The 26,794-nt window shown below is 40.8% G+C and overlaps 1 protein-coding gene and 1 pseudogene across 5 annotated transcripts in view; one reads left to right on the plus strand and one right to left on the minus strand.

Annotated features, from left to right (window-relative positions):
- PLEKHH2 (pleckstrin homology, MyTH4 and FERM domain containing H2) overlaps positions 1-26,794 on the minus strand; it is a 131,649-nt gene that overhangs the window by 32,630 nt on the left and 72,225 nt on the right. For all 4 annotated transcript variants that reach the window (XR_004428348.1, XM_033175858.1, XM_033175859.1 and 1 more), the window contains exons 16-19: positions 19,617-19,697; positions 12,294-12,473; positions 8,700-8,808; positions 6,522-6,634 (exon numbers count right to left, since the gene is read on the minus strand). Coding sequence is in view for 3 of the 4 variants with exons in the window: in XM_033175858.1 (XP_033031749.1) it covers positions 6,522-6,634; positions 8,700-8,808; positions 12,294-12,473; positions 19,617-19,697 (483 nt within the window). In the remaining variant the exon portion in view is untranslated. The remainder of the gene's footprint in view (positions 1-6,521; positions 6,635-8,699; positions 8,809-12,293; positions 12,474-19,616; positions 19,698-26,794) is intronic.
- Positions 13,496-14,413, plus strand: LOC117062395 (annotated as a pseudogene). The gene has a single exon (XR_004428350.1). The product of XR_004428350.1 is annotated as a 40S ribosomal protein S2-like (transcript).

Here is a 26,794-nt window from a genome sequence, read left to right on the forward strand (position 1 = left end):
TGGCATGCCATTTCTAAGATTAGCTTATAAAAAACAATGCACTTCCATCTTGGTCACTCTCTCTCTTTTCCTGTTAGATCATTTGCTCTGGGGAAGGCAGCTGCCATGTCTTGAGCAGTCATTTGGAGAGGCCCATGTAGTGAGGAACTGAGGCTTCTTTGCCAACAGCCACGTGAGAGAGTTTGGAATCCTCCAGCCCCATTCCAATCTTCAGATGCCTGCTGCCCCCGTTGACAGCTTGATGGTACCATCAGGAGACTATGAGTCAGAACTACCCAGCTAAACTGCTTCCAGATTCCTGAACCTTCAAAACTGTGTGAAATACCAAATGTTGTAAGTCACTAAGTGTTGGGGAAATTTTAAATGTAACAATAGACAACAGATACACAGAGATGTCCTTATCTACCATCACCTGCATCATTTCTAGATATGTTTCTATGATTACTTTTTCTTACCCATTGTATGGCATACTTGACCTGATTCTCTGTATGCCTGGTGATCTTTGACTGGATGCAGACATTGTAAATATTATATTCTTGGGCACTGGACTTTTTGGGATGCTTTAAATATTTTTTAGCTTTGCTCTCAGATGACAGTTAAATTACTTGGAAACGGTTTGGTTCTTCCAAGGTCTCTTTTAAGTTTCTTAGGGTGGACCAGAACAGCCTTATATTTAGTACTATCTGGGCCCCATTCCAGAGGCAATCACCTTCTGTGCACTCTATTTGATGTCCAATGTATCAGAGATTTTTCCATTCTAGAAGATGGGAAAACTATTTCCAGCTCTGTGTGAGCTGGAATGTTTTTGCCTGTGTCTTTCTGTTCTCAGCCTCAGGTACTTTCCTCAAACACACACATGCTTATCAGTTCTCAGATGAAAACTCAAATCTCCAGAGCTCTCCCTCCTTTCCTCCCTCTCTTTAGCTCTCTCCTCTCAGCCCTGTTTTTGTTTGTTTGTTTGTTTGAGATGGAGTCTTGCTCTGTTACCCAGGCTGGAGTGCAGAGCTCAGTGCAACCTCTGCCTCTCGGGTTCAAGTGATTCTCCTGCCTCAGCCTCCCGAGTAGCTGAGATTACAGGCACCAACCACCACACCTGGCTAATTTTTGTGTTTTTAGTAGAGACGGAGTTTCCCCATGTTAACCAGGCTGGTCTTGAACTCCTGATCTCAGGTGATCCGCCCATCTCAGCCTCCCAAAGTGCTGGGGTTACAGGGTGAGCCACCGTGCCTGATCAGCCTCGTGAAGTCTAACTACCTTGGCCTTCTCAAATTCTGAACTCTGTCTTCACAACTCAGGAAGACTGCCAGGCTCTATTTGGGTGCTCCCTCTCTGCACAGCAGTCTTGAATGTCTCCAGACAGTAAGCTGCAGCAATCATAGAGCTTATGTCATTAGTTTTCTGAAGAATCTGTCCTGCACTGCCTATGTTCAATGTCTGAAAACCACTGGCAGGGCAAATCCAGTCCTGTGACTTCATCATGGCCCAAAGTAGTTCTTCCTTTCTATCTTCTAACTGGTTGTTGCTTGCACACATAAAAGCGTTTGTTTTTTGCTTATTTTGTACCTCTCACTATCTTATCAAATTCTCTTTTCATGTGTAGCAGTTTTTTAGTTTGTTCTTTTGGGTTTTCTGGGTATACAAATATGCCATCTGTAAATATTTTTATTTATTGCCTAATTACATAAGTTAGTTCCCTAACAGAATATTAAATAATAATAATAATGACAAATCTTATATAATTTATACTTTAATTGAAAAATTTTAAAAATAATGGGGCACATCTTTGTCTTTTTCTCACTTTAGTGGAAACGTTTCCAAAATTTCTCCATAAAGCATGATGCTTGCTTTTAGCTAAAACAGGAATATTTTGTCATGTTAAAGTAGTATCTATATATTGCTATCTATAAGTGTTAAATTTGTCAAATGCCTTTTCAGCATCTACAGATATGATTATCTCCCTAATAGTAAGTAATATTAATAGATATTCTAATACTTAGCCATCCTTAATTTCCTAGAAGAAATCCCTTTCAGTCATAATTTAACATTTTTTAACATTAAAAAATGTTATCGACACATAATAGCTGCATATATTAATGGAGTATATGAGTTTTTTGATACATGCATGCAACATGTAATAATCAAATCAAGGGAATGGGATATCCACTACCTCTAACATTTATAATTTCTTTGTGTTGGGAACATTCCAAATCTTCTAAGCATTTTGAAATACACTCTAAGTTCTTGTTAACTATAGTTGCTGTGCTGTTGAACACTAGAACTTATTCTTTTTATATAAATGTATTTTTGTACCTATTAACCAACCTCCTTTCATCCCTCCACCCCCTACTACCCAGCCTCTGGTAACCACTATTCTATTTTACCATCTACCTCTATGAAATCCACTTTTTTAGCTCCCACCTGTGAGTGAAAACATGAGATGTTTGTCTTTCTGTGCTTGGCTTATTTTACTTAACATAACATTCTCCAATTCCATCTATTTCCATCTGTGTTGCTGCAAATGACAGGGCTTTGTTTTTCTCAATGGCTGAATAATATTCCATTGTGTATGTATACTACATTTTCTTTCTTTTTTTTTTGTTGAGACAGAGTCTTGCTCTGTCACCCAGGCTGGAGTGCAGTGGCACGATCTTGACTCACTACAACCTCCACCTCCCAGGTTCAAGCGATTCTTGTGCCTCAGCCTCCCTAGTAGCTGGGATTACAGGCATGTGCCACCACGCCCAGTTAATTTTTGTATTTTTAGTAGAGATGTGGTTTCCTCTTGTTGGCCAGGTTGGTCTCAAACCCCTGGCCTCAAGTGATCTGGCTGCCTTGGCCTCCCAAAGTGCTGGGATTACAGGCCTGAGCCACTGGCCCGGCCCATCTTTATCCATTCATCTACTGATGAACACTTAGGTTGATTCCATATATCGGTTCTTGTGAACAGTGCTACAATAAATATAGGAATGCAGATATCTCTGCAATATACTGACTTCCTTTCATTTGGATATACTCCCAGTGAGACTGCTAGATCACATGGTAGTTCTATTTTTAGTTTTTTGAGGAACCTCCACACTGTTTTCCAAAGTTGCTGTACTAATTTATATTCCCACCAATGGTCTATGAGTTTTCCTCTTTCTCTGCATCCTTGACAGCATTTGTTATTTTCTGTCTTTTTGATAATAGCCATTTTAACTGGGGTCAGATGATATTTCATTATGATGTTGATTTGCATTTCCCTGATGATTAGCGATGCTTAGCATTGATTCATATACTTGTTGGCCATTTGAGTGTCTTCTTTTGAGAAATGTCTATTGAGATCTTTTGCCCATTTTAAAATTGGATTATTTGTTTTTTGCTATTGAGTTGAGTGATTTAATATTCTTAAAATGATGCTGGATTCTGATTGCTAATATTTTATTATTTTTGTACAATCTTTGCTGTGCTCTTGTATGAAAGTGATACTTATTTAACAAAGAGAATATGGTGATATAACGATCGAGGATTGCTTCAAAATAATCTAAAGTTAGGGTGCAGTGGGGAATGGGAGAATAAAACAAAATTGGCCATGTGTTGATGACTGTGGATCTGAAAGACAGGCACTTTAGGCCTCATTGTAATACTCTCTCTACTCATATATGTTGGAAATTGTCCCAAGTAAAAAGTAAAAGAAAAAATTGAATTTGGAAAATTTCTTTCTTTTCCTATGCTTTGGGACAATTTAAACAGCATTGAAATTATCTACACATAAAGTTTGGTAAACTCCTCTGTTTAGATTTTCCTTTTCCTGTGGAATCAATTTTGGTCATTTATATTTTCTTATAAAATTGGCCACATCATCTAGATTTTCAAATATATTTGTGTAGTCTTTCTTGATTTAGGGATTGGTGTACTCTACAGGTGGATATTGTTAAACTTTCCATTATATAAATTTTAAAAATGTATAAAAGTAGAGAGAGCATAATAATCACCTATGTACCCATCACCCAGTGTCAACAATTATCAGCATTTTGCTAAACTTCACCACCTCCCCACCTCTACTTTCTTTTCCTCTGGAGTATTTTAATGTATATCATATTACTTTATTACTTTATCAATAAATATTTCAGGCTGGATGTCCAGTTGATAAAGATTTTTTATATAGCCATCCATGACCCCGCAATTAACAATAACTCCATAATATTATCTAATAAACAAATAGATTTTTTGAGACCGGAGAAACTTAGGCAAGACAAAGCCAAAAGAAAGAGATTGAGCTCCAAGAGACTAGGGGAAAATGAAGTACCAAGATCCTGGTGTAGAGTCCAGACTTGGAAACACAGAAGATCCACCATATTCTGAGGCTGGAGGAGTGGAGGAGAAAAGAGATGAAGGGCTGTCTGTTAAGTAGAGGGCTTCTTCTTTTTCTTTCTTTTTTTTTTTTTTTTGAGACGGAGTCTCGCTCTGTCACCCAGGCTGGAGTGCAGTGGCCAGATCTCAGCTCACTGCAAGCTCCACCTCCCGGGTTCACGCCATTCTCCTGCCTCAGCCTCCCGAGTAGCTGGGACTACAGGTGCCACCACCTCGCCCGGCTAGTTTTTTTGTATTTTTAGTAGAGACGGGGTTTCACCGTGTTAGCCAGGATGGTCTCGATCTCCTGACCTCGTGATCCGCCCGTCTCGGCCTCCCAAAGTGCTGGGATTACAGGCTTGAGCCACCGTGCGGCTTCTTCTTTTTCTTTTTCTTTTTCTTTTTTTTCTTTTTTGAGACGGAGTCTTGCTCTGCCACTCAGGCTGGAGTGCAGTGGCGTGATCTCGGCTCACTGCAACCTCCACCCCCTAAGTTCATGTGATTCTCCTGCCTCAGCCTCCCAAGTAGCTGGGACTACAGGCACATGCCATCATGCCCGGCTAATTTCTGTATTTTTTTTTAGTAGAGACAGGGTTTCACCATGTTAGCCAGGATGGTCTCGATATCCTGACCTCATGATCTGCCCGCCTCGGCCTCCCAAAGTGCTGGGATTACAGGCGGGAGCCACCATGCCCAGCTGCAAGAGGAGGGCTATGAAGTGGTCATGTCATGTCTGATGTCCTCTAATTTTCTCAGTGAAATAGAAGGTAAGTTTCTCTGCTGTATTCTTAAGTAGAGAGTTTGAGGGGGATGTGACCAAAGACAAGCACAAAGGCAGAAAGTTGGCTGTGACAGAGGAAGACCCTGAATTTATACTGACATCAGACTGCATGGCGGTTTGATGCTCTGCAGCATTGCACATCTGGTTATCCTGGGAGCAGAAAACATAGCACTGATCTAGGTTGGGATCTGGCCGAAGAGTGCATGGAAGTATGGGTCCCAAGGAACTATGAGAATTAATAGGAACAAACCAGACTGGATAAGGAAGGAAGAAAAGTCAAGATGCAGTCATTATGATCTCAAAGAAAGCAAATGGTCCAAAACAAAGGTCTTAGAGATGAAGAAAAAATGGAAGAGTAAAAAAAAAAAAAAAAAAAAAGAGCTTGTAGGCTAGGATTCTGCTTAAAGAAAGAGATGTTTGAATTGAAGCTTTTAGAGGTGACGTACTTGTGAGGAATGGTGAAGTCAGGTGTGGACATGGAGAATGGGATGATGAAGGAGACCAGAGGTGAAGCTTACTGGAATTTAGAAGGTCAAGAATCTTAAAATCATGGCATTGGTGAGTGAAGTGATAACAGTCATTTGCAAGAGTTCAGGTAGAGAATGTGAGTTGGGAGCTAAAATCCTTAGATAATTTTTTTTTTTTTTTTTGAGACTTAATTTCACTCTTGTTGCCCAGGTTGGAGTGCAGTGGTGTGATCTCAGCTCACTGCAACCTCCACCTCCTGGGTTCAAGCAATTTTCCTGCCTCAGCCTTCCAGGTAGCTGACATTACAGGTATGCATCACCACGCCCAGCTAATTTTGTATATTTAGTGGTGATGCGGTTTCACCATGCTGGCCAGGATGGTCTCGAACTCCTGACCTCAGGTGATCCACCCTCCTCGGCCTCCAAAGTGCTGGGATTACAGGATTAAGCCACCACGCCTGGCCCTTAGAGAAATCTGAAGAGTTACTGGAAGGTAACTGATGATAGGGATAGAACGATAGAGTGCTAAGGTGCATGGCAAGTTTTGAGTGATCAGGGATTTCTAACAGAGATTGAGGAATAAGAAACTGAGAGTAACACTAGAGAGGAAAGAAGAGTGCTGACCCCTCTCCCAGTGCTGTGCCTGGTGTGATGTGGAAAATTAGAAGTTAAAGGGGAAATGATTCATCTGATACCAAGTATTTCACATTGCCCAAACCATACATATTAATAGTTTATTTCAGTAAATCCAAAATCCTCACTAAGAAAGCATATTAAATTCACCAGTTTTATTTCAATGATATTCTTAATAATAAGCAACACATTTTGAATTTTCTTGGAGTAAAATTTTGTAACCGAAAATGTTATTTTTAATTTTTTTCCAATTATTTAACAACGTATAAGTATTTTACCTTAAATAATTTAACAACATATAAATATTTTACCTTAAATAATTTAATAGCTTCTGTCTGTAGGGCTTCGGAAGGTAGAGTTGTCAGAGGGGAAATGATTCCTTCTTTACTGTGACACAAAGTGGGGTGTCTCCATATCTGAGAGGCTAAATGCAGAATAAAATATGAACAGAAAACTGAATAAACCACTTATTTTGGCCTCCCATTAAATTAATCCTTTAGACATTAGCTCATTCAGGCTTGGCTCACAACTTTAAGTCACAAAGGTCAGAAAAAAACTCTTTGGCAACATTATTCTATTTTGGTAGCCAGGCCATTGGGATTCTCACGTTACTGTTTTTTTGTTTGTTTGCTTTCTTTTTTTTTTAATTTAAAAAATTTCCATAGGCTTTTGGGGAATAGGTGGTATTTGGTTACATGAGTAAGTTCTTTAGTGTTGATTTGGGAGATTTTGGTGCACCCATCACCCGAGCAGTATATACTGAACCTGATTTGCCTCACCCGCTTCCCACCCTTTCCCCCTGAGTCCCCAAAGTCTATTGTGTCATTCTTATGCCTTTGCATCCTCACAGTTTAGCTGCCATTTATGAGTGAGACATGTTCTTGTTTTGGATAATCTTGAAGAGTTCGGTCCTAATTTACTAGGCTGCAATAAGTCTACCAGGGCACTAGCACATTGCTTAAATGTGCTAAAGACTGGTGACCTAGGTAGCGGGCATGACTATATATGAGAAAGAGCTGGGGAAAGATCTAGAACTTCTCTAGAGAGGAGAAGCCAAAGTAGAAAGAGATATAAAGATAAAGAGGAACTTGAAGGCATTCCTAAAATCAATATTTATTAAATTCCTGTGTTAGACACGGCAAATAAAATATGGTCTCTATTTTTTTTTTGAGATGGAGTTTCACTCTGTCGCCCAGGCTGGAGTGCAGTGGCTGGATCTCAGCTCACTGCAAGCTCCGCCTCCCGGGTTTACGCCATTCTCCTGCCTCAGCCTCCCGAGTAGCTGGGACTACAGGCGCCCGCCACCTCGCCCGGCTAGTTTTTTGTATTTTTTAGTAGAGACGGAGTTTCACCGTGTTAGCCAGGATGGTCTCGATCCCCTGACCTCGTGATCCGCCCGTCTCGGCCTCCCAAAGTGCTGGGATTACAGGCTTGAGCCACCGCGCCCGGCCAAAATATGGTTTCTCTTAGTGTGTAAAGCATAGGATAGAATCTAGACTCTCAGTGGGGAAACCTTAGCCATAAAAATTCATTTCAGACTAGGCACAGTGGCTCATGTCTGGAATGCCAGCACTCTGGGAGGTTGAGGTGGGTGGATTACTTGAGCTCAGGAGTTCAAGACCAGCCTTTGCAACATGACGAAACCCCATCTCTGCCAACAATACAAAAATTAGCTGGGCATGGTGGTGCACGCCTGTGGTCTTAGCTACTCAGGAGGCTGAGGCAGGAGGATCACTTGAGCCCAGGAGGCAGAGGGTGCAGTGAGCTGAGAACATGCCACTGCACTCCAGCCTGGGTGACAGAGTGAGACTCCGTCTCAAAAACAAAACAAAAACTTAATTTCGATGCAAAATTACAAATGCTATACATCTTTTGGTTTCCCTGGGCCACATTGGAAGAAGAATTGTCTTGGGCCACACATAAAATATATTAACACTAATGATAGCTGATGGGCTTAAAAACAAAAAACCTCAGAAAGAAATTTCGTAATGTTTTAAGAAAGTTTAGGAATTTGTGTTGGGTCACATTCAAAGCCATGCTGGGCCGCATGCCACCTGTGGGTTGCAGGTTGGACAAGCTTGCTATAAAAGAATTAAGTGACAAAGCATATTAGGACATAATTTTAACACTGATGAAGCACCTTTTATGAGCCAGATGCTGAGCTGGAGGGGGCTGGCTGGGGGATCTCCTAAGGCTAGGTGGGGTTTCATTATGTTGGTGAGGACTGCCAAGGAAGGGGGCATTCCAAGCAGAGGAGCAATGGAAGCAAAGGCAGAGGGAGGTGACCTGACACAGCCTAATGAGGAATGATGGTGTCCCTGCAGCCAAAGAGCCACAGAGAGAATTCTCTCCCATGATGAACAAAGGCAGTGAAAAGGTGGGTATATTTCAGGGAAACAGGAACCCATTAAGTGAAAACTCCATTAGGCTAAGCGGGTTGAGGTCCATTTCATAAACCATAAAGTTTGTTTATATGTTTATGAACTTACAAGGCTCCCCGTCTATGTTTAGCAATTTGCAAACCAGTTGTTCAAATTCAGATCCAACGTTTACATTGTTGCTTCCAGCGGCAACAGTCAGATGATAAAGCCAGGTGTCCTGAAAACCAGAACATATTAATAGAAATGTGAAGACACAGTTTTGATCACTCAAAGAAAAAAACAACTTGCATAAACAGTAGAAAACTTTGAGATGGAAACGAACCACTTGCTTTAATTTTTAAATAATAATGAAAAGCCATGTATTCAAACCATTCTGAGGCATGCTCACTTGAACTGTGTTTATATTACCTTTTCCTATTATTCACATTTTTCTTATTTTCTTCAGATGCATCTTAGAAAAGCATGACAAAATTAAGAAGAATAACACATGTTAAGAGACTAAATACAACCAGCTGATTTTTTTTACAAAATAAATAAATTCTATGAAATTAAAAATCTGGCTCCCAGAGTGATACATACAGGATATTTTGGAAATCCAGAAAATTTAAAGAAAACATAATATCCATCTTATCCCATTCACCAAAGATTTCTGGTCTTTTTTTCTCTATGAAAATATATATGTAGATTAAATTTTTACATATTTGAATTATGCTAAAAGTAGAGGATAATTTCTGAATTTTAGTAATATAGTACAAGCACTCCCTTGTTGCTAGAAATTCTTTATAAACAAGTTTTTATGGCTGCAGGATATTCTATTACACATATGGACATACCATATTTATTTAAGCAATTTCTTATTGCTGAACATTATGATGGTTACTAACTTCTCATTGATAAAAAATACTGTGACAGCTATCACCTGTTAACTGGAAAGGAAATGTTATATTTTCCATGTTTAAAATACTTTTAAAAAATTATTTTAAAAAGAGTATTGTAGGCTGGGCATGGTGGCTCACACCTGTAATCCCAGCATTTTGAGAGGCCAAGGAGGGTGGATCACTTGAGGTCAGGGGTTTGAGACCAGCCTGGCCAACATGGTGAAACTTCATCTCTACTAAAAATACAAAAGTTAGCCGGGCATTGTGGTGCACGCCTGTAGTCCCAGCTGTTTGGGAGGCTGAGGCAAGAGAATCTCTTGAACCCGGGAGGCGGAGGTTGCAGTGAGCCGAGATCATGCCACCGCACTCTAGCCTAGTGACAGAGTGAAACTTTGTTTAAAAAAAAAAAAATGAGTATTGTGTCAAACAAACTATACATAAATTTTTGGCTGCATTTACTAACATTTTCTTTTTCTTTCTTTTTCTTTTTCTTTTTTTTTGAGACAGAGTCTTGCTGTGTCACCCAGGCTGGAGTGCAACGGCACGATCTCGATTCACTGCAACCTCTGCCTCCAGGTTCAACTGATTCTCCTGCCTCCGCCTCCCAAGTAGTTGGGATTACAGACACCTGTCACTACGCCCAGCTACTTTTTGTATTTTTAGTAGAGACAGAGTTTCACCGGGTTGGCCAGGCTGGCCTCCAACTCCTGACCTCAGGTGATCCACCTGTCTCGGCCTCCCAAAGTGCTAGGACTACAGGCATGAGCTACGGTGTCTGGCCAACATTTTCTTAGTGTATATATATATATATATATATATATATATTTTTTTTTTTTTTTTTTTTTGAGACGGAGTCTCGCTCTGTCACCCAAGCTGGAGTGCACTGGCCAGATCCCAGCTCACTGCAAGCTCCGCCTCCCGGGTTCATGCCATTCTCCTGCCTCAGCCTCCCGAGTAGCTGGGACTACAGGCGCCTGCAACCTCGCCCGGCTAGTTTTTTTGTATTTTTTAGTAGAGACGGGGTTTCACCGTGTTAGCCAGGATGGTCTTGATCTCCTGACCTTGTCATCCACCCGCCTCGGCCTCCCAAAGTCCTGGGATTACAGGCTTGAGCCACCGCGCCCGGCCAGTATATATTTTTTGAAATAGAATTATGAGTCATTACTAGGGCGTGAAAACTTTCAGGAATTCTTGAAACATATTTTCAAAGTACTTTCCAAAGCATTTACACTAATTTCTATTCCCACCAGTAGTGTATAGGAGTGCTTCCCTCCTCATAGCTTCACTAGCATAATTTTTAAAATCTTTGATAACCTCAGAGACAATAAAAGCTTTATCACTTTTAAATGTGCATATCTTTGATTACAAATGAGTGTAAGCATTCATTAGCCATTAAATTCCTCAGTAAGTTGTTCATCAGGCCCTCTTTCTATTTTTCTACTAGAAACATAGTCCTTTTCAAATCAAATGAGAGGTAGCAGAGGCAAGTGTTCAGGAACACAGGCACTGTGGTTAGAGACAGGGGTCTAATATCAACTCTGCCTCTTGCCAGATGTGTGACCACAGAAAAGTGCTTCAGTCTTTCCACCTACAAATGGGAATAAGGTCACCTCCCACAGAGGGTAATTGGAAGGATGAAGAAGAGATATACTTAGCACTTGGCCTGATACATGTGCTTAAAAACAATGACCAACAGTAACAATAATAATCTATAAAGAGTTGTTTATGTGTTAAGGATACAGTAGCCATCCATGAAATATTTTGTTTTCTGTATTATCTTTTTAGTCATATTTATGATAATATTTGACATAAAGAATTATTTCAATTTTTATAGTCAAATCTATCAACCATTTGCACTCTGATTTCTTACACTGCCTTTTTGTTTTCGTTCTTTCTTTCTTTTTTTTTTTTTTTTGAGACGGAGTCTTGCTCTGTCACCAGGCTGTAGTTCAGTGGTGCGATCTTGGCTCACTGCAACCTCTGCCTCCCGGGTTCGAGTGATTCCCCTGCCTCAGCCTCCCAAGTAGCTGGGATTACAGGCACGTGCCACCTCACCTGGCTAATTTTTGTATTTTAGCAGAGACAGGGTTTCAACATGTTGGCCAAGATGGTCTCCATCTCCTGACCTTGTGATCCACCCGTTTCAGCCTCCCAAAGTACTGGGATTACAGACGTGAGCCACCGCGCCCGGTCCACCTTTTTGTTTTCTTAGACAGTACTTCTGATTCAGAAATCAGATAAAGGCCCTCTTAAAAAATAATTTCATTGAATTCTTTTAACTCTTTAAATTCATCTGGAAATATTTTGCTATCTGTATGAGATGAAAAACTAATGTTTCCTAAGTAGCCAATTTCCTCAGTATATAATAAATACATAACCCTATGTATAGAATGATACATTACTTCCCCATTAATTTGTGATACCTCCTTTATCATAAATGACTACATGTACATATAATACATAAATTTTCAATTGTATCTAAGCCCAAATTTTATCAAAATTAGTCAAAAATATAAAATAGAGTCCTTAGATTTACCAAAAAATATTCAGTCTGAGAGATTCACATTTTTAACATAAGGTCCTTTAGCCCTCCACTTCCATGCACTAATTTCAGCCTTGATACCACTTTTACCAACAGGATTGGAAAATGACATATTTGAACAAGGCTCATTTCCAGGGAGGTAAATAATCTCTGAAAACAGAGCTGAAAGTCTATAGCAAAATTTTCTTCCTTATTTCCATTAAATTGATTTGACAATTATTACCAATATCTGAATAATATTAGTCTACATCATTCTAAATCAACCAATAAGTCTTTGAATACCTTTTCATGCTTGGATCCAATTAGGAGGTAAGTCGGACCTTGGTCTTTGGGATGGATAACGATAGTATAATGTGTGGATAACAGACTGCGTCCACTGGCTTCATAATCTTCATCTGAATCACAAGATCGGTCGACCTCTTCCACTTTAGCCTCCCAGAGTTTGATCTGACCTAAAGGAAACTAAAGTAAATGTTAGTAATTATGAGGAAGGCATTTTCTTTTTTTTTTTTTTTTTTTTTTGAGACGGAGTCTTGCTCTGTCACCCAGGCTGGAGTGCTGTGGCCGGATCTCAGCTCACTGCAAGCTCCGCCTCCGGGTTCACGCCATTCTCCTGCCTCAGCCTCCCGAGTAGCTGGGACTACAGGCGCCGCCACCTCGCCCGGCTAGTTTTTTGTAGTTTTTTTTAGTAGAGACGGGGTTTCACCGTGTTAGCCAGGATGGTCTCGATCTCCTGACCTCGTGATCCGCCCGCCTCGGCCTCCCAAAGTGCTGGGACTACAGGCTTGAGCCACCGCGCCCGGCCAGAGGAAGGCATTTTCTAAATCTTTTCCTACTAAAATGTTTCATAGTCTTTTTCATTTTTAAATTTATAAAGCATACCTTTACATTTTTTATTTTCCTTTTTTTTTTAGAGACAGGATTGGGTCTCCCAGGCTGGAATGCAGTGGCTCAATCAGTAACCTCACTATAACCTCGAACTCCTGGGCCTAAGGGATCCTTCCATCTCAGCCTCCCAAATAGCTAGCACTACAGGCACATGGCACCATAACCAGCTAATTTAAAAAAAAAATTTTTTTTGGAGATAGGGTCTCGCTACATTCCCCAGGCCAGTCTCAAACTCCTGGGCTCAAAGAATCCTCCTGCCTCAGTCTCCCAAAGTGCTGGGATCACAAGCGTGAGCCACCACACAAGCATAACGTATCTTTTTAAAAATGATGCCTAAAGGCAATTTGATCATCCACAGTGTAACAAAAGTAGTGGCAACAACCAAAGAGCCCAAAAGTAATATGAAAGAACCATATACATATTAGAGATTTAACTTTTGAGGAAAAAGCAAGATGTTACTTCTATACAGTAGTTCAGATGATTCAGCTGTACTAAAATTGTTATAGGAGGCAGAAAGAAATTATTTAGATAGACAGTTAGGGTAAAGTGAGTCCCCAGCAGAAAACTTTCCTTTTAAAAAAACCAGCTCAGCTTCTCTGAGAAAACACCAAATGGCGGATGAGCCGGTGCAGCGGGGGGGCCTGGAGGCCCTGGTGGCCCCGGGATGGGGAACCAGGGTGGCTTCCGCGGAGGTTTCGGCAGTGGCATCCGGGGCTGCGAGGGGCCGGGGTCGCTGCCGTGGACGGGGCTGGGGCCGAGGCCGCGTAGCTCGCAGAGACAAGGCCGAGGACAAGGAGTGGATGCCCGTCACCAAGCTGGGCTGCTTGGTCAAGGACATGAAGATCAAGTCCCTGGAGGAGATCTACCTCTTCTCCCTGCCCATTAAGGAATCTGAGATCATTGACTTTTTCTTGGGGGCCTCTCTCAAAGACGAGGTTTTGAAGATTATGCTGGTGCAGAAGCAGACCCGTGCTGGCCAGAGCACCAGGTTCAAGGCGTTTGTTGCTATCGGGGACTACAATGGCCATGTCCGCCTGGGTGTTAAGTGCTCCAAGGAGGTGGCCACTGCCATCTGTGGGGCCATCATCCTGGTCAAACTCTCCATTGTCCCTGAGCGCAGAGGCTACTGGGGGAACAAGATTGGCAAGCCCCACACCGTCCCTTGCAAGGTGACAGGCCGCTGTGGCTCTGTGCTGGTGCACCTCATCCCTGCACCCAGGGGCACTGGCATAGTCTCAGCGCGTGTGCCCAAGAAGCTGCTCATGATGGCTGTTATCGATGACTGCTACACCTCAGCCCGGGCTGCACTGCCACCCTGGGCAACTTCGCCAAGGCCACCTTTGATGCCATCTCTAAGACCTACAGCTACCTGACCCCTGACCTCTGGAAGGAGACTGTATTTACCAAGTCTCCCTATCAGGAATTCACTGACCACCTCGTCAAGACCCGCACCTGAGTCTCCATGCAGCGGACCCAGGCTCCAGCTGTGGCTACAACATAGGGTTTTTATACAAGAAAAATAAAGTGAATTAAGCCTGGGGAAAAAAAAAAAAAAAAAAGGCAGCTCAAAGATAGCTCCTTTCTTAACCTCCTGCAGTTCAAGGAAATCACTTCTCTTCTAACAACAAGCAGCCTGAAAGAGCAGACAGTAAAACACAGATAAGACAGCTTCGGCACAGGAGTGGGGAAGGTCTCCTGGGTAATTACCAAACTTCACACTTGTACAATGGGCCCCAATAAAACAGTGGGCCTTAATAAGCACATTCTTTTCCCTTTGGGCACACTAAGATAGGGAAGCTAAAAGCAGACTTGGGGGTGGGGGGTTGCCTACAGCTGCAAGAAGATGGGAACAAACACAGAAACTCTCCCTCCCAGATAACCAGGACAAAGAAACATAGACTAAGAGTCAGCCTATGTGGTCAGGGAATGAGATACAGCTGATAAAAAAAAAAAAAAAAAAAAAACTGCGCTGTACAGATAGCACACCTGGTCCCAACTAAACCATCAGGAGGATAAGATATCCCCTCCTTACGAGCCCCCTCCTCGCTAGCCCATTTATAAAAACCTTGACATTTTTACTACAACTTGGCAACCCACTCGGGACCCTTCTCTGTGATGGAGAGCTGTTTTTTCCTTTTGCACTATCTACTAAACTCCTGCCCTAAACTCACTCTGTCTGTGTGTGTCCACGACCTAGATCTCCTTGGCCGTGAGAACAAGAACTTTGGTATTTACCCCAGACAACAAGGCTGCTTCAAAATGACCCATTATTTAGTTAAGCAACTAGCAATAATTCACCAAAACAGTCATTTGATTTTTTTATCCCACAGAATTGATCAGCGATTTGATTAAGTTATTGGATCAAAAGGACAAGTGTATACATAGTCTCAAAACTGTTCATTGAAAAGAAAAATATTGTTCCTAGAAAAAAATAACAAGATTAGACAGGTAGTGCAAAATGAACTATCATCCCAAATGCCAGTAAATGAGCAGCATTCCGAGGCTGTTTGTTAACATAATATATCACAAAACAACACCATGAATTTCTCCATCTTAAGGGTAAGAAAAACTTCCTAAAGCCAATTTATATTAAATTTTATCTAAGCTTTCATTGACAAAACCACTATATCTGGTGTGTTGAATATTTGGCATGTCTGTTGTAAAACTTTTGTTCTAATTTAGTACCTTTATTCCAGGAAAATACATGGTCTGCATCAGATTTATAACTTCTAAAATATCTGGCCAAGTTTGCAGTTGGAGTTTTGAAAAAGTTCATTCTAACTACAAGGATATTTACATCACACATTTACATGCTAAGTTTCAGGGCTCAGTGCTCGAGCCCTTCTTCCATCTATGCTCACTCTCTGGGTGACCTCATCTAAGCTCATGGCTTTAATACCAGCAGATGTTAGCTACTCCCAAATTTATAACTCCAGACTCACTAACTCTACCTAGATATTGGATAGCATCTCAAACTTAACAGCATTTCAGACTTACCTTGGTAAGTCCTCCTTGACAACCTGCTCTGCCCAGTCTTCCCCATCTCAAGCTGTTGGCAATGTTACCTTTCTATAAATAGCTACAACACCCAAAACCTTGGTATCATTGCAGTCTCTCATACTGACTTTTCAGTCAATAAATCCTGTTAGCAAGCCTTTCAGAATCTATCTAGAATCTGGCTGCTTCTCAGATGTCCACGGCACCACTAAACCACAAACTCCTCTCACCTGGATTACTGCAACGTCTCCTAATGCATCTCCTCCTTATTCCTTCCGATCTATTCTTAATCAACAGTTGGAGTGTGCCTGTTAGACACAGGCAAGATTGTGTCCCTGTTCTGCTCAAAGCCCTCCAGTGGTTTGTCATCTCACTCAGAGCAAAAGCTGAAAGGAGGCAGAATCTGCCACCCCAAAAGATATCACTTTGGCATAAGGGTTATTTTGAACTAAAGACATTTTTAAAAGTGGCAGGTGTAAGAAGGGCATTCTGACCCTCTGCCTTTTCTTCCCAAAGGCAGGAGGGAACCTGCCTTTCAAAACTCCTATATGAAAGATATCCTCCCTTTACCAGGAGGAAGGTAAGATTCTTGTCAAGATGGGAAGCTAAGGTCTGGGGAAAGTTATACAAACAACCCTTCCTCCTCACTTCTCCACCCAACTAACTACCCCAGCCTAAGTCTCTTTGCCTTGTCACGTTTTCACAGTTTACTACACTTTGTCCAGTTTAGTATATAAGTGTTCACCTTTATGTCTTTGAGTCTTCATTGCCTTAGGAGGGCTCCTGTGTGATGTAAAACTTATATTAAATAAATGTATATGTTTTCTCCTGTAATCTGTCTTAATGTGAATTTAATTCTCAGGCCTGCCAAAAACCCTAAGAAAGCAGAGGTAAAATTTCACCTCTCCTAAAAAGCAAGCTTTTAAAAATAGGATGAAGAAAAAAATTATATTAATACTATGATAATACATAACAATACTAACCTAATTGTGTGCTTTAGGCACACCAATCATATGAAAATCTAGGTTTCATCCACCCTAATATTTAAAGATGGTTATTCATTTTGCCAAAGGATGCACCATGCCTTGATAAGCAGCAAACAGACCTGGTGGTTTCAAATATTTTGATTTAATTTAAAAAGACATTGATACAGATTAAAAGCAAATTCTTTTGGAAATATTTATAGCAAAAAATGAAGTAGGCCTATAATGATTCACATACATTCTCAATACTTTTCCAGTGGTTATAATGGATTTCTGTTCATGTATCCATTCTTCTGACTCGTTTCTTCTGTGATCAATGCTATCCATTTTTATTAAATTATTTTTCTATTTTTAAAAACGCATGCTCATTACAGAAACTTGGTAAGTATGGAAAGGATTTAAAAGAGAAAGAAACCATCCATATTACTGTGATCTCAGATAATTATTCAACATTTTGGTATAGTTCTTTTTCTATCTGCTCTGTTTTTATTTAGATGTGTCAGACTGAGATTTATAAACTTGGCCTTCCAATCACCATCCTCTAAGATCTCATAATTACCGAGAAATTGGGAACTATATTTGCCGGAGCCTCCTTCCCTGTTATGGTTCCCAGTTAGAGTTTCCTATGAGAGAATCTACTTGAAGTTTAGAAGGAGAGAGTAGAAGAGTTGTTATTCTCCTGGGACTGTAGCAGCTGGATGTCGGGGCTCATGTGAGATTCACTGAAGCTTCCCAGTGAACCCTCAAGGACCAGCTACCTTCAGTCCTTTGGCCAGAAATCTTCAGTGTTGACTTCTCTGACCTTCACTGGCAGTTTCCCTAACTTTCACCACCCATCCCCCACAACTTTTCTAAAAGTTATGTAAATTATAAAACTTCTCTAAAATTTATGTATGTCCACAATTCTATATTAAAACTTTTTTTTTGTTGTTCAGAGAGGGTCTCACTCTGTCGCCCAGGCTGGAATGCAGTGATGTGATCACAGCTCACTGCAGCCTCGATCTCCTGGACTCAGGCGATCCTCCTGCCTTAGCCTCCCAAGTAGCCAGGACTACAAGCATGCATCACCATGCCTGGCTAATTTTTTTTTTAAGTAGAGACGAGGTTTTCCTATGTTGCCTAGGGTGGCATTAGATCTTTTACACCTGTACTACATAGAGTGGCTTCTGTTTTCCTGATTGACGAGTTAGGATTATATCGAGTATACAGTTTTGTATTGTACATATTCAGGTAGCATTTGTATGTCAGCATTTTCCCACACTACTTCAGAGGTTGGTTATTTATTTATTTATTCTGAGACAGGGTCTCATTCTGTCGCCCAGCCTGGAATGCAATGGTGCGAATCACAGCTCACTGTAACCTCCACCTTTTGGGCTCAAGTAATCCTCCAACCTTGGCCTCCCTAGTAGTTGGGACTACAGGCACGCACTACCACACTCAGCTAATTTTTAAATTTTTTGTAGAGACAGGGTCCTGCTATGTTGTCCAGGCTGGTCTCAAACTCCTGGGCTCAAACAATCCTCCCACCTCTTGGCCTCCCAAAGTGCTGGGATTATAGGCATGAGCCATCGTGCCTGGCCTCAGCATTGTTTTTAATGGTTGTCTGTGTTAATCACCCCATTAGCAATACTGAGTATAACAGCATGTATTTTAAATATAGCTGGTCAGACCTGAGAGTGTAGTCTGTTAAATGGGAGGGAGAAATACTAACTGTCCCACGTGGTCACTAGACCAAGAAGTTCAGTCTCATGAACACAGTAACAGTCACAAGCTGCTCTTCAGAGGAGTGGACATCATTATATTATATAAGTACTCATGGCCCATGTTGGTTCAACTTTTATAGTTTCAGTTATCCAAAGGTGACACAGAATACCCGTAGCGATGACTGGGCATGCATTTTACCTTTGGGTAGATACCCCATCTTTTTACTCTGAAATTAAAAATAATTCAGATTCTTTTGTGGAGGGGATTAAACATTAATAAACAGAATATAAATAGGCAGATGGATGGGTAGATAAGTGGTATTTGGGAATTTGAGGGCCTAGCACACAACTAGATTCTTTTTCCTTTTTAGGTTTTCTTTCCTAACTTGCTGCTTCCTTCTGTCAACCTTATCTGGTCTGTAAGAACCTGGGAAAATATAAGAAACTGATGGTTGTGGGGAGGGAGTAGAAGAAGACTTTTCTAGGTCTTAGAAGATGCATTAATTAAAAGTTGCTAAGGCTTGTAATTAAGAATCAAGACCCTTGCCGGGCGCGGTGGCTCACGCCTGTAATCCCAGCACTTTGGGAGGCTGAGACGGGCGGATCACGAGGTCAGGAGATCGAGACCATCCCAGCTAACACGGTGAAACCCCGTCTCTACTAAAAAATACAAAAAACTAGCCGGGCGAGGTGGCGGGTGCCTGTAGTCCCTGCTACTCGGGAGGCTGAGGCCGGAGAATGGCGTAAACCCAGGAAGCGGAGCTTGCAGTGAGCTGAGATCCGGCCACTGCACTCCAGCCTGGGCAACAGAGCAAGACTCCGTCTCAAAAAAAAAAAAAAAAAAAGAATCAAGACCCTTGTAGGTGTAGATGATAGACCTTTGTATAATTATCTCGGTTGCACCAGATTATACCAAATTTCAACCTCATAAAGATTCTGAAGTTTTACAAAGTAAGAGAAGAGTGAAAAGGAAAAGTTTAAGCCCTAACAAACAAAAAGTTATTTCGATTGGCATATTAAAAATACATACATACCTTATCTTCTTGACTCCGAAAATAATACAATGTCTTTCCTATTAGTATACACCAGACTCTCTTGGAGTATCCATGTTTTACCTGAAATCATATTTCAATGAATTACAAATGTAGCCCAGAACTCTGACACCTTAAAGTATAGCTTATATACTCTATTTGAGTTTCTACAGGTATTCAGTTTGCCCAGATATAAGTGATATTCCAAATAGATGGTCCAATGCTGTTTAAGATTTACCTGTTACACATTGAGCACACATGGACATAAATATGGAAACAACAGACACTGTGGACTACCAGGGTAGAGGGAACCGGGGTGGCTGGGTTAAAAAACTACCTATCAGGTACCATGCTCACTAGCTGGGTGACGGAATCTGTACTCCAAACCTCAGCATCATGCAATATTCACATGTAACAAACCTGCACATGCACCCCTATATCTAAAATAAAAGTTGTAAAAAAAAAAAAATTTTACCTGTTAACAGTAGTAGAATGGCAAGTTTTGCTTTGGTGCTCACCATTCAACATATAACGAATGTTTACTGTGCATCAAATACTATGCCTAGGACTGAGGTTTCACAGATGGATAAAGAAGGGAGTGGAGGGGTGGATTATGATTATGTAGTGGGGTACAATGTATGTTATTACGAGTGATGGGTATCCTAAAAGCTCTGAGAGAATCACTATGCAATCAATGCATGTAACAGAATAGAACTTGTACCCCATGAATGCATTAACATAAAGGAGAGAGAGTGCAATTTCACTAGTAAGTATATTTCATAGTTTCCACATTTCACAGATTTCCAATAGTCCTGTGGCTCTCTAGGTTAACACTCTAACGTTAGAAGTGAGAAGATGAAGGCTGGGCGTGGTGGTTCATGCCTGTAAGCCCAGGACTTTGGGGGGCCGAGGCGGGTGGATCACCTGAGGTCAGGAGTTCAAGACCAGCCTGACCAATATGGTGAAACCCCATCTCTACTAAAAATACAAAAATTAACCAGGCACGGTAGTGGACATCTGTAGTCCCAGCTCCTCGGGAGGCTGAAACAGGAGAATTGCTTGAACCCGGGAGGCGGAGGTTGCAGTGAGCCGAGATCACACCACTGCACTCCAGCCTGGGCTACAGAGCAGACTCCATCTCAAAAAAAAAAAAAAAAAAGTAAAAATAAAAAAGAAGTGAGAAGATGAAAACCTAAAGAATTCTAGTAATTTCCCAAATGTAAAAGAGTCATTCATTCAAAAACATTTGATGCCTTCTTAGAAGTAATCATACAAAGTAATAAAATAATGTTAAAAGCTATTGCTGTAAATTGAGTACCTCCTATATATCAGGTACTAAGTTAAGTGACTGGGACAGAATTTGAACCTAGCTCTTGACTTTGAATAGTCAGTAAGTGATATAGGTCCTGGAGAAACAGATTTGAACAAGATACAGTCTCCTTTCTCAGGAAGCTCACAGCCTTGTGAGGAAGACAGACAATTAGCAGTATGCTAAATATTCTCATCAAGAGTGCAAAGAGGCTCACAACTGGGCTATTGTGAGAGCCAAATACGAAAATGTAAATAAGGGATAACAGTGGTTACTCAATAAACGCTTCTGTCCTCACTATGAATAAGAAGGAAAACATGTTTTCTTTTAAACTCATAAACCCAGTCAGCCTTTGGGCTTTTCAAAGCTATGGTTTAAGCAAACGATCCACCACCTAACAGTTTGATGGATTTAGAATACTGTTTGAGAGAAAACAAAAAATGTTTCATTTGAGACATGTTTCAATTTAATTAAATTTAGAAACATATTTACAGACAAATATCCTGGAAGCTTTAAATAGCATTGTGTGGGGTGTTTTTTTCTTTTCTTCTTTAAACAATCTCCAGAAAGAAGTCTCACGAAAACTGAAGTATAATGCATCTGGCTATAGACAGTGTGCTTCTGAAATGATTTATCTTTAAAAGAGAACAATGTATGCCTTTGAAGAACTGCAAATTAATGAAGACCTTTGCCAATTCACTGTAAAAGCTGTGTTTTAACAATCTATCTTTATACATAAATCTTACATTAGGATTTTTTTTTTTTTTTTGACACGGAGTCTCGCTCTGTCACCCAGGCTGGAGTGCAGTGGCGCAATCTCGGCTCACTGCAACCTCCACCTCCCGGGTTCAAGCTATTCTCCTGCTTCAGCCTCCCGAATAGCTGGGACTATAGGCGTGTGCTACCATGGCCAGCTAATTTTTGCATTTTTAGTAGAGACGGGGTTTCACCATGTTGGCCAGGATGGTCTCAATCTCTTGACCTCGTGATCTGCCCGCCTCGGCCTCCCAAAGTGCTGGGATTACGGGTATGAGCCACCGCGTCCAGCCTAGAATTTCTTAAAACCCTGACTTACTCTTTAAAAAATTAGAAAACAAATTATACTAGAAGAATCCTCATGAAAATTTAAAGGCAACCTCAAATCTCAAGGTGAACTAATTAAAAGAGTCATTTTTTTACCATGCCTCCATAACAAAGGTAGTTCCTATTGGTTTTGTTTGAAATTTTGAAGACAAACAGTACATCATATCCCAATTAGCCCTTTGCCACAGCACAAACCATAAGCCCCTATGGTATTCTCTCCTTCCCCATAAGCCCATCCCTGTAGTGCTCTCCACCACAAATCCTGTCACCAGCCTTGCTGACTTCACTATCAAGGTGAAACTCTCAGATGATAATAGCTAGCATTTTTTTGGTGTGTGTTTATGACATGCCAGGCACTGTTCTAACACAATTTATATGTTTAAATAACTCATTTAATCCTCTCAGTACCTTGTGAGGTTGGCTCTATTATTATCCCCATTTTACAGGTGAGGATGCTAAGGCACAGAGCCTGTAAGTAACTTCTTCAAGGTCACACAGGTGGTCAGTGGCAGAGGCAAGACTTGTGCCCAGGCAGTCTGGTTCCCACCCTGGCCCTTGCCTCTTGGCCACACTGTCTCCACATCCTTGCTCTCTTCACTTCCAATAACCTTTGCTGTCCTTCCACTTTTGCCACCCATCCCCTCAGCCATACCCTAATCCTTTTTTCTTCACTGGGATTTACAGACAAAATCCCACTTCTGCAGTTTACTTTCTACTCTCTGATCACAACTTCCTCCCAGTTCCTCCTGCTTCCCTCCCCCTCTCACTTACCACAATCCTATTCTTGGGGTTTTTTTGTTTGTTTGTTTGAGATGGAGTCTTACTATGTTGCCCAGTCTGAAGCACAGTGGCACAATCTTGGCTCACTGCAACCTCCATCTCCCGGGTTCCAGTGATTCTCCTGTCTCAGCCTCCTGAGTAGCTGGGATTACAGGCGTGTGCTGCCATGCCCGGCTCATTTTTGTATTTTTAGTGAAAACAGGGTTTCACCATGTTGGCCAGGCTGGTCTCAAACTTCTGACCTCAGGTGATCCTCCCACCTTGGCCTCCCAAAGTGCTGGGATTACAAGCATGAGCCACCATGCTTGGCCCACACTCTTATTCTTTGACCTCATTCATAATTTTAAGCTCCTTGATCCTTCCATTTTATTCTAGCTTATCAGTACCCCCCGGCCCCATGTCCTTCTCTGCCAACCTGGGTTTCCATGTTTGATCATGAAACAACTCTTGCTCCGGGGCCTGTGATTATGCTGTATTCCTATGCTTCTAACAAACCCACTCAACAAAACTCCATCTCCATTTGCTTTGAAATAATCTAGTGAAGAATGTAACAAGAGACAGATGGTTACAGGGGCTTATAGGAAATAATATTAGCCATAATTAATAACTGTTGAAACTAGATGATGAATATATGAGGGCTCATTATATTATTCCCTCTATTTTCACATATATGTTGGCAATGCCCATAATAAAACATTAATTTCAAATATCATCTTGATAGATAAGTGGTAAAGCAAGTAAAATGTTGATTATAGAAACAAGGTGATGGGAATATGGGTGTTCACTGTAAAATTATTCTGCTTTTTTGCACATTTGAAAATTTGTATAATAAAATGTTAGAAAAAAACCACTATCCTCACTTTACTGCAATGTAAATTCTCTGCTCCTTTTCCTGGGCATCTGAAGATGTCAGAGAAAAATAATCAATATAAACTCAAATCAGGAAGTCTGGTGGGCCTTCAATAATACTTATCAAGCCTTCTGTTTATCCTTGGGTACATCCTACTTTCCTGAATGATTATTCTCCATCCTTCTCCCCACTCTTAGTAAATAACATTGTCTTACGGGATAATGGTCATCAAGAAAACTGAGGATTTTAGACATGATATCACTCAATGTCCCACAAACTTAAGATACTTGTCTGCACCCTTCCTCACCTTTCCTCCAGTTTCAGTCCTTCCAGTATGCCTTCCCACCACGTCCAGCCACCCACTTCTTCTGGACTTTGTCTTTAATCTCCCTCCTCCCCTCTTCCAGATGCCTGCCCCTTACTTTGTAAACCCAAGGCACATCTTTCCCACCCTAAAAAATGCCTCTCCTGAGTCCAGGTTCCCTCCAGCTTGATTCTAACGCACTGAAAGGTATAGATAGTCCTTGAAACTTAAATACTTCACTTACTAATCTCCCATTTACCCTTCAACCCACTGAAGGCAATGTACCTTCTTCTCTGAGCACATGTGACACTAGATCAGTCACAGGCATTACTCTCAGATCTCTGCACACATTTCCTTACTGTGCCCTGAAATTTACAAGTGCTCCCCTGCTCTCCCCTGCCCTACATAATTTCCCATAATTGCCACATGTATGCTGATGATCCCTCTAATCCCGCTCTCCAATCCAGCCCTCCAGCACTCTCGTCTGATGTAGACTGGTGGTCTGCTGCCTGCTGGGTTTCTTAACTAAGACGTCCTATCAGCTCCTGATGTCTTCCAAAATAACCTTCTAATATTTCTAAAACTGCTCCTCTTTCCTGAGCTCTCTCTTATCGGCTATCATCTTTCTACCGGGCATCTTTATCTCTTCTACTTCCTAATCCCAAATTCAATCAAACTAAAGATTTTACTTCTTACCATTATTTAAATTCATCTTCTCCTCTCTTTTCCTGTAACCCCTTCAGAGTTTCATCCTCTTCATGGGAACCACTCCCTTAACTGTTCTTAGAACCTCCACCTTGCCTCCCACTACTTCATCTTCCTTTCAGCAGAGTAATCTGTTAGCAACATGAATATGCCCATGCTCCTGTTACAAACCCTGAAGGGTTTCAAATATCCTTCAGGATAAAGACTAAAGTCCTTAAAAAGACAAAAATAGCTCTACACCCTCCACAGGCCCCTCTAGCTTTTTCTCCAAAGGATTTGTTCTCAGTGCAGCTGGCACTGCTTCAAGATTTCTCTTCTCTTCTCTCTTCTCTCTTCTCTCTTCTCTTCTCTTCTCTTCTCTTCTCTTCTCTTTCTTTTTGACTGACTTTCATTTGTCATTCAGGCTGGAGTGCAATATTGCAATCACAGCTCATTTCAACCTCCATCTCCCAGGTTCAGGCAATTCTCCTGCCTCAGCCTCCCAAGTAGCTGGGATTACAGGTGCCCACGACCACGCCTGGTTAATTTTTGTATTTTTAGTATAGATGGTTTTTCACCATGTTGGTCAGGTTGGTCTCCAACTTCTGACCTCAGGTGATCTGCCTGCCTCGGCCTCCCAAAGTGCTGGGATTAGAGGTGTGAGCCACTGCTTCGAGACTCTAAGCCTTCATTCATGCTGTCTCCTAGCCTGGAGTACCACCCCTCCGCCCATTCCCATTTGGTATAACTAACTCCTACTCCTCCTTGAAGTCTCAGCACTGGTAAATTTTCTCTCAGAAGTCATTCCTGACACATCTCAATAATTGTACTTTACATATATCATTATAAATAAGCTTTTGTCTCCCTCTTTCTCAATAGATTATGAGGCTCTCTGAGGAATGGGACAAGGCCTATTCATCTTAGTATCTTTCAGCACATTGTGCTCCATGTGGTAACTGCGTAATAAATTTTCATTTTTTAAAGAACTGAATTTTTATATAGAAAATGTTCTTCCTAAGCATTAAAATAAAAATTGCAAGAGTGAATGTCTAGAATCAAATTAGTCAAGTTCTTAGCATCTACCTATATTATTCTGTACTTACTAATAACAACGTGACAACCTGAGAAAACTTCCTCCCCTCCAAGGTATTCAAATGCAATTCGACAGTATCTCATATTGCAGCCTGAATGTGAGCTCAGAACAAGTCACTCAGAATAACTGAGGGAAGCTGTTGTCTCGTAAGGTTCTGAGGGTGAAAACATGGGGGTGGACAAGCACAAATGGCAGGAAGGAAACTTAATAAGCATCCTGGCTATAAACCCTAATGATTTAGTCATCTGAGAATCCCACCTACTCATGCTCATTTAAAATGCAATTGTGAAATGGGAAGTGGAGAATCACAGAAACATTACAGGAGCAGAAACTGACATGCCATGCTGATAAAGTAAAAACAAGCAAGCAAACAAAAACCTAATTGTGGGGGAAGTAATAAACTCTTAGCCATGGGATCATCTTAAATTCTCAGGGTTTGATATACATATGTGGTCCTTGAAACAAGAGCATAGCTCATTATTATGAATTACAGTTAAGAATGTGATTGAAAGTAGCAGTGTGTTCACTGGAAAAGTATTGTGCAAATATTTTGTTTCCTAACCCATCAGTAACTAAGAAAACATTTTCATAGTCGTATTTTAGAAAAAACATAATACATAGTATATCTCTTTGTTTAATGCAATGGTGAATTATTTTTTACCTTTGCTATAGTTGTCAGTCTTTTTAAATATTATGGAATAGCTCCCACCTACATTCCCACATTATTAATAAGTATAAACTGCACAATAGCATTATTCCTTTCCATCTAATTTTCCACCTCTTACCTAATCAGAGTACATGAATGAGGAGTGATTATGTGTGTATAAATATTTTATTGTATTTTAAAAAAGTGACCAATAGGACTTTTTAAAACTTAAAAATAATATTAAGTATAAGTCAATACTTACTTATTGTAAAAAAAAAAAAGCCAACAGAATTAAGCAAAACTAAAATAAAATCACAGAGATAACCAACATCACAGAGATAACCAATGGTATATTTCCCATTCAGACATTTTTCTATAAATACTTACAACAAATAAGGGATAATAATGTAACACTGCACTCTACTTATTACC

The sequence above is a fragment of the Trachypithecus francoisi genome, unplaced genomic scaffold, assembly GCF_009764315.1.
Source record: "Trachypithecus francoisi isolate TF-2019V2 unplaced genomic scaffold, Tfra_2.0 Lachesis_group17, whole genome shotgun sequence".
In the NCBI taxonomy this organism is placed as follows: domain Eukaryota; kingdom Metazoa; phylum Chordata; class Mammalia; order Primates; family Cercopithecidae; genus Trachypithecus; species Trachypithecus francoisi.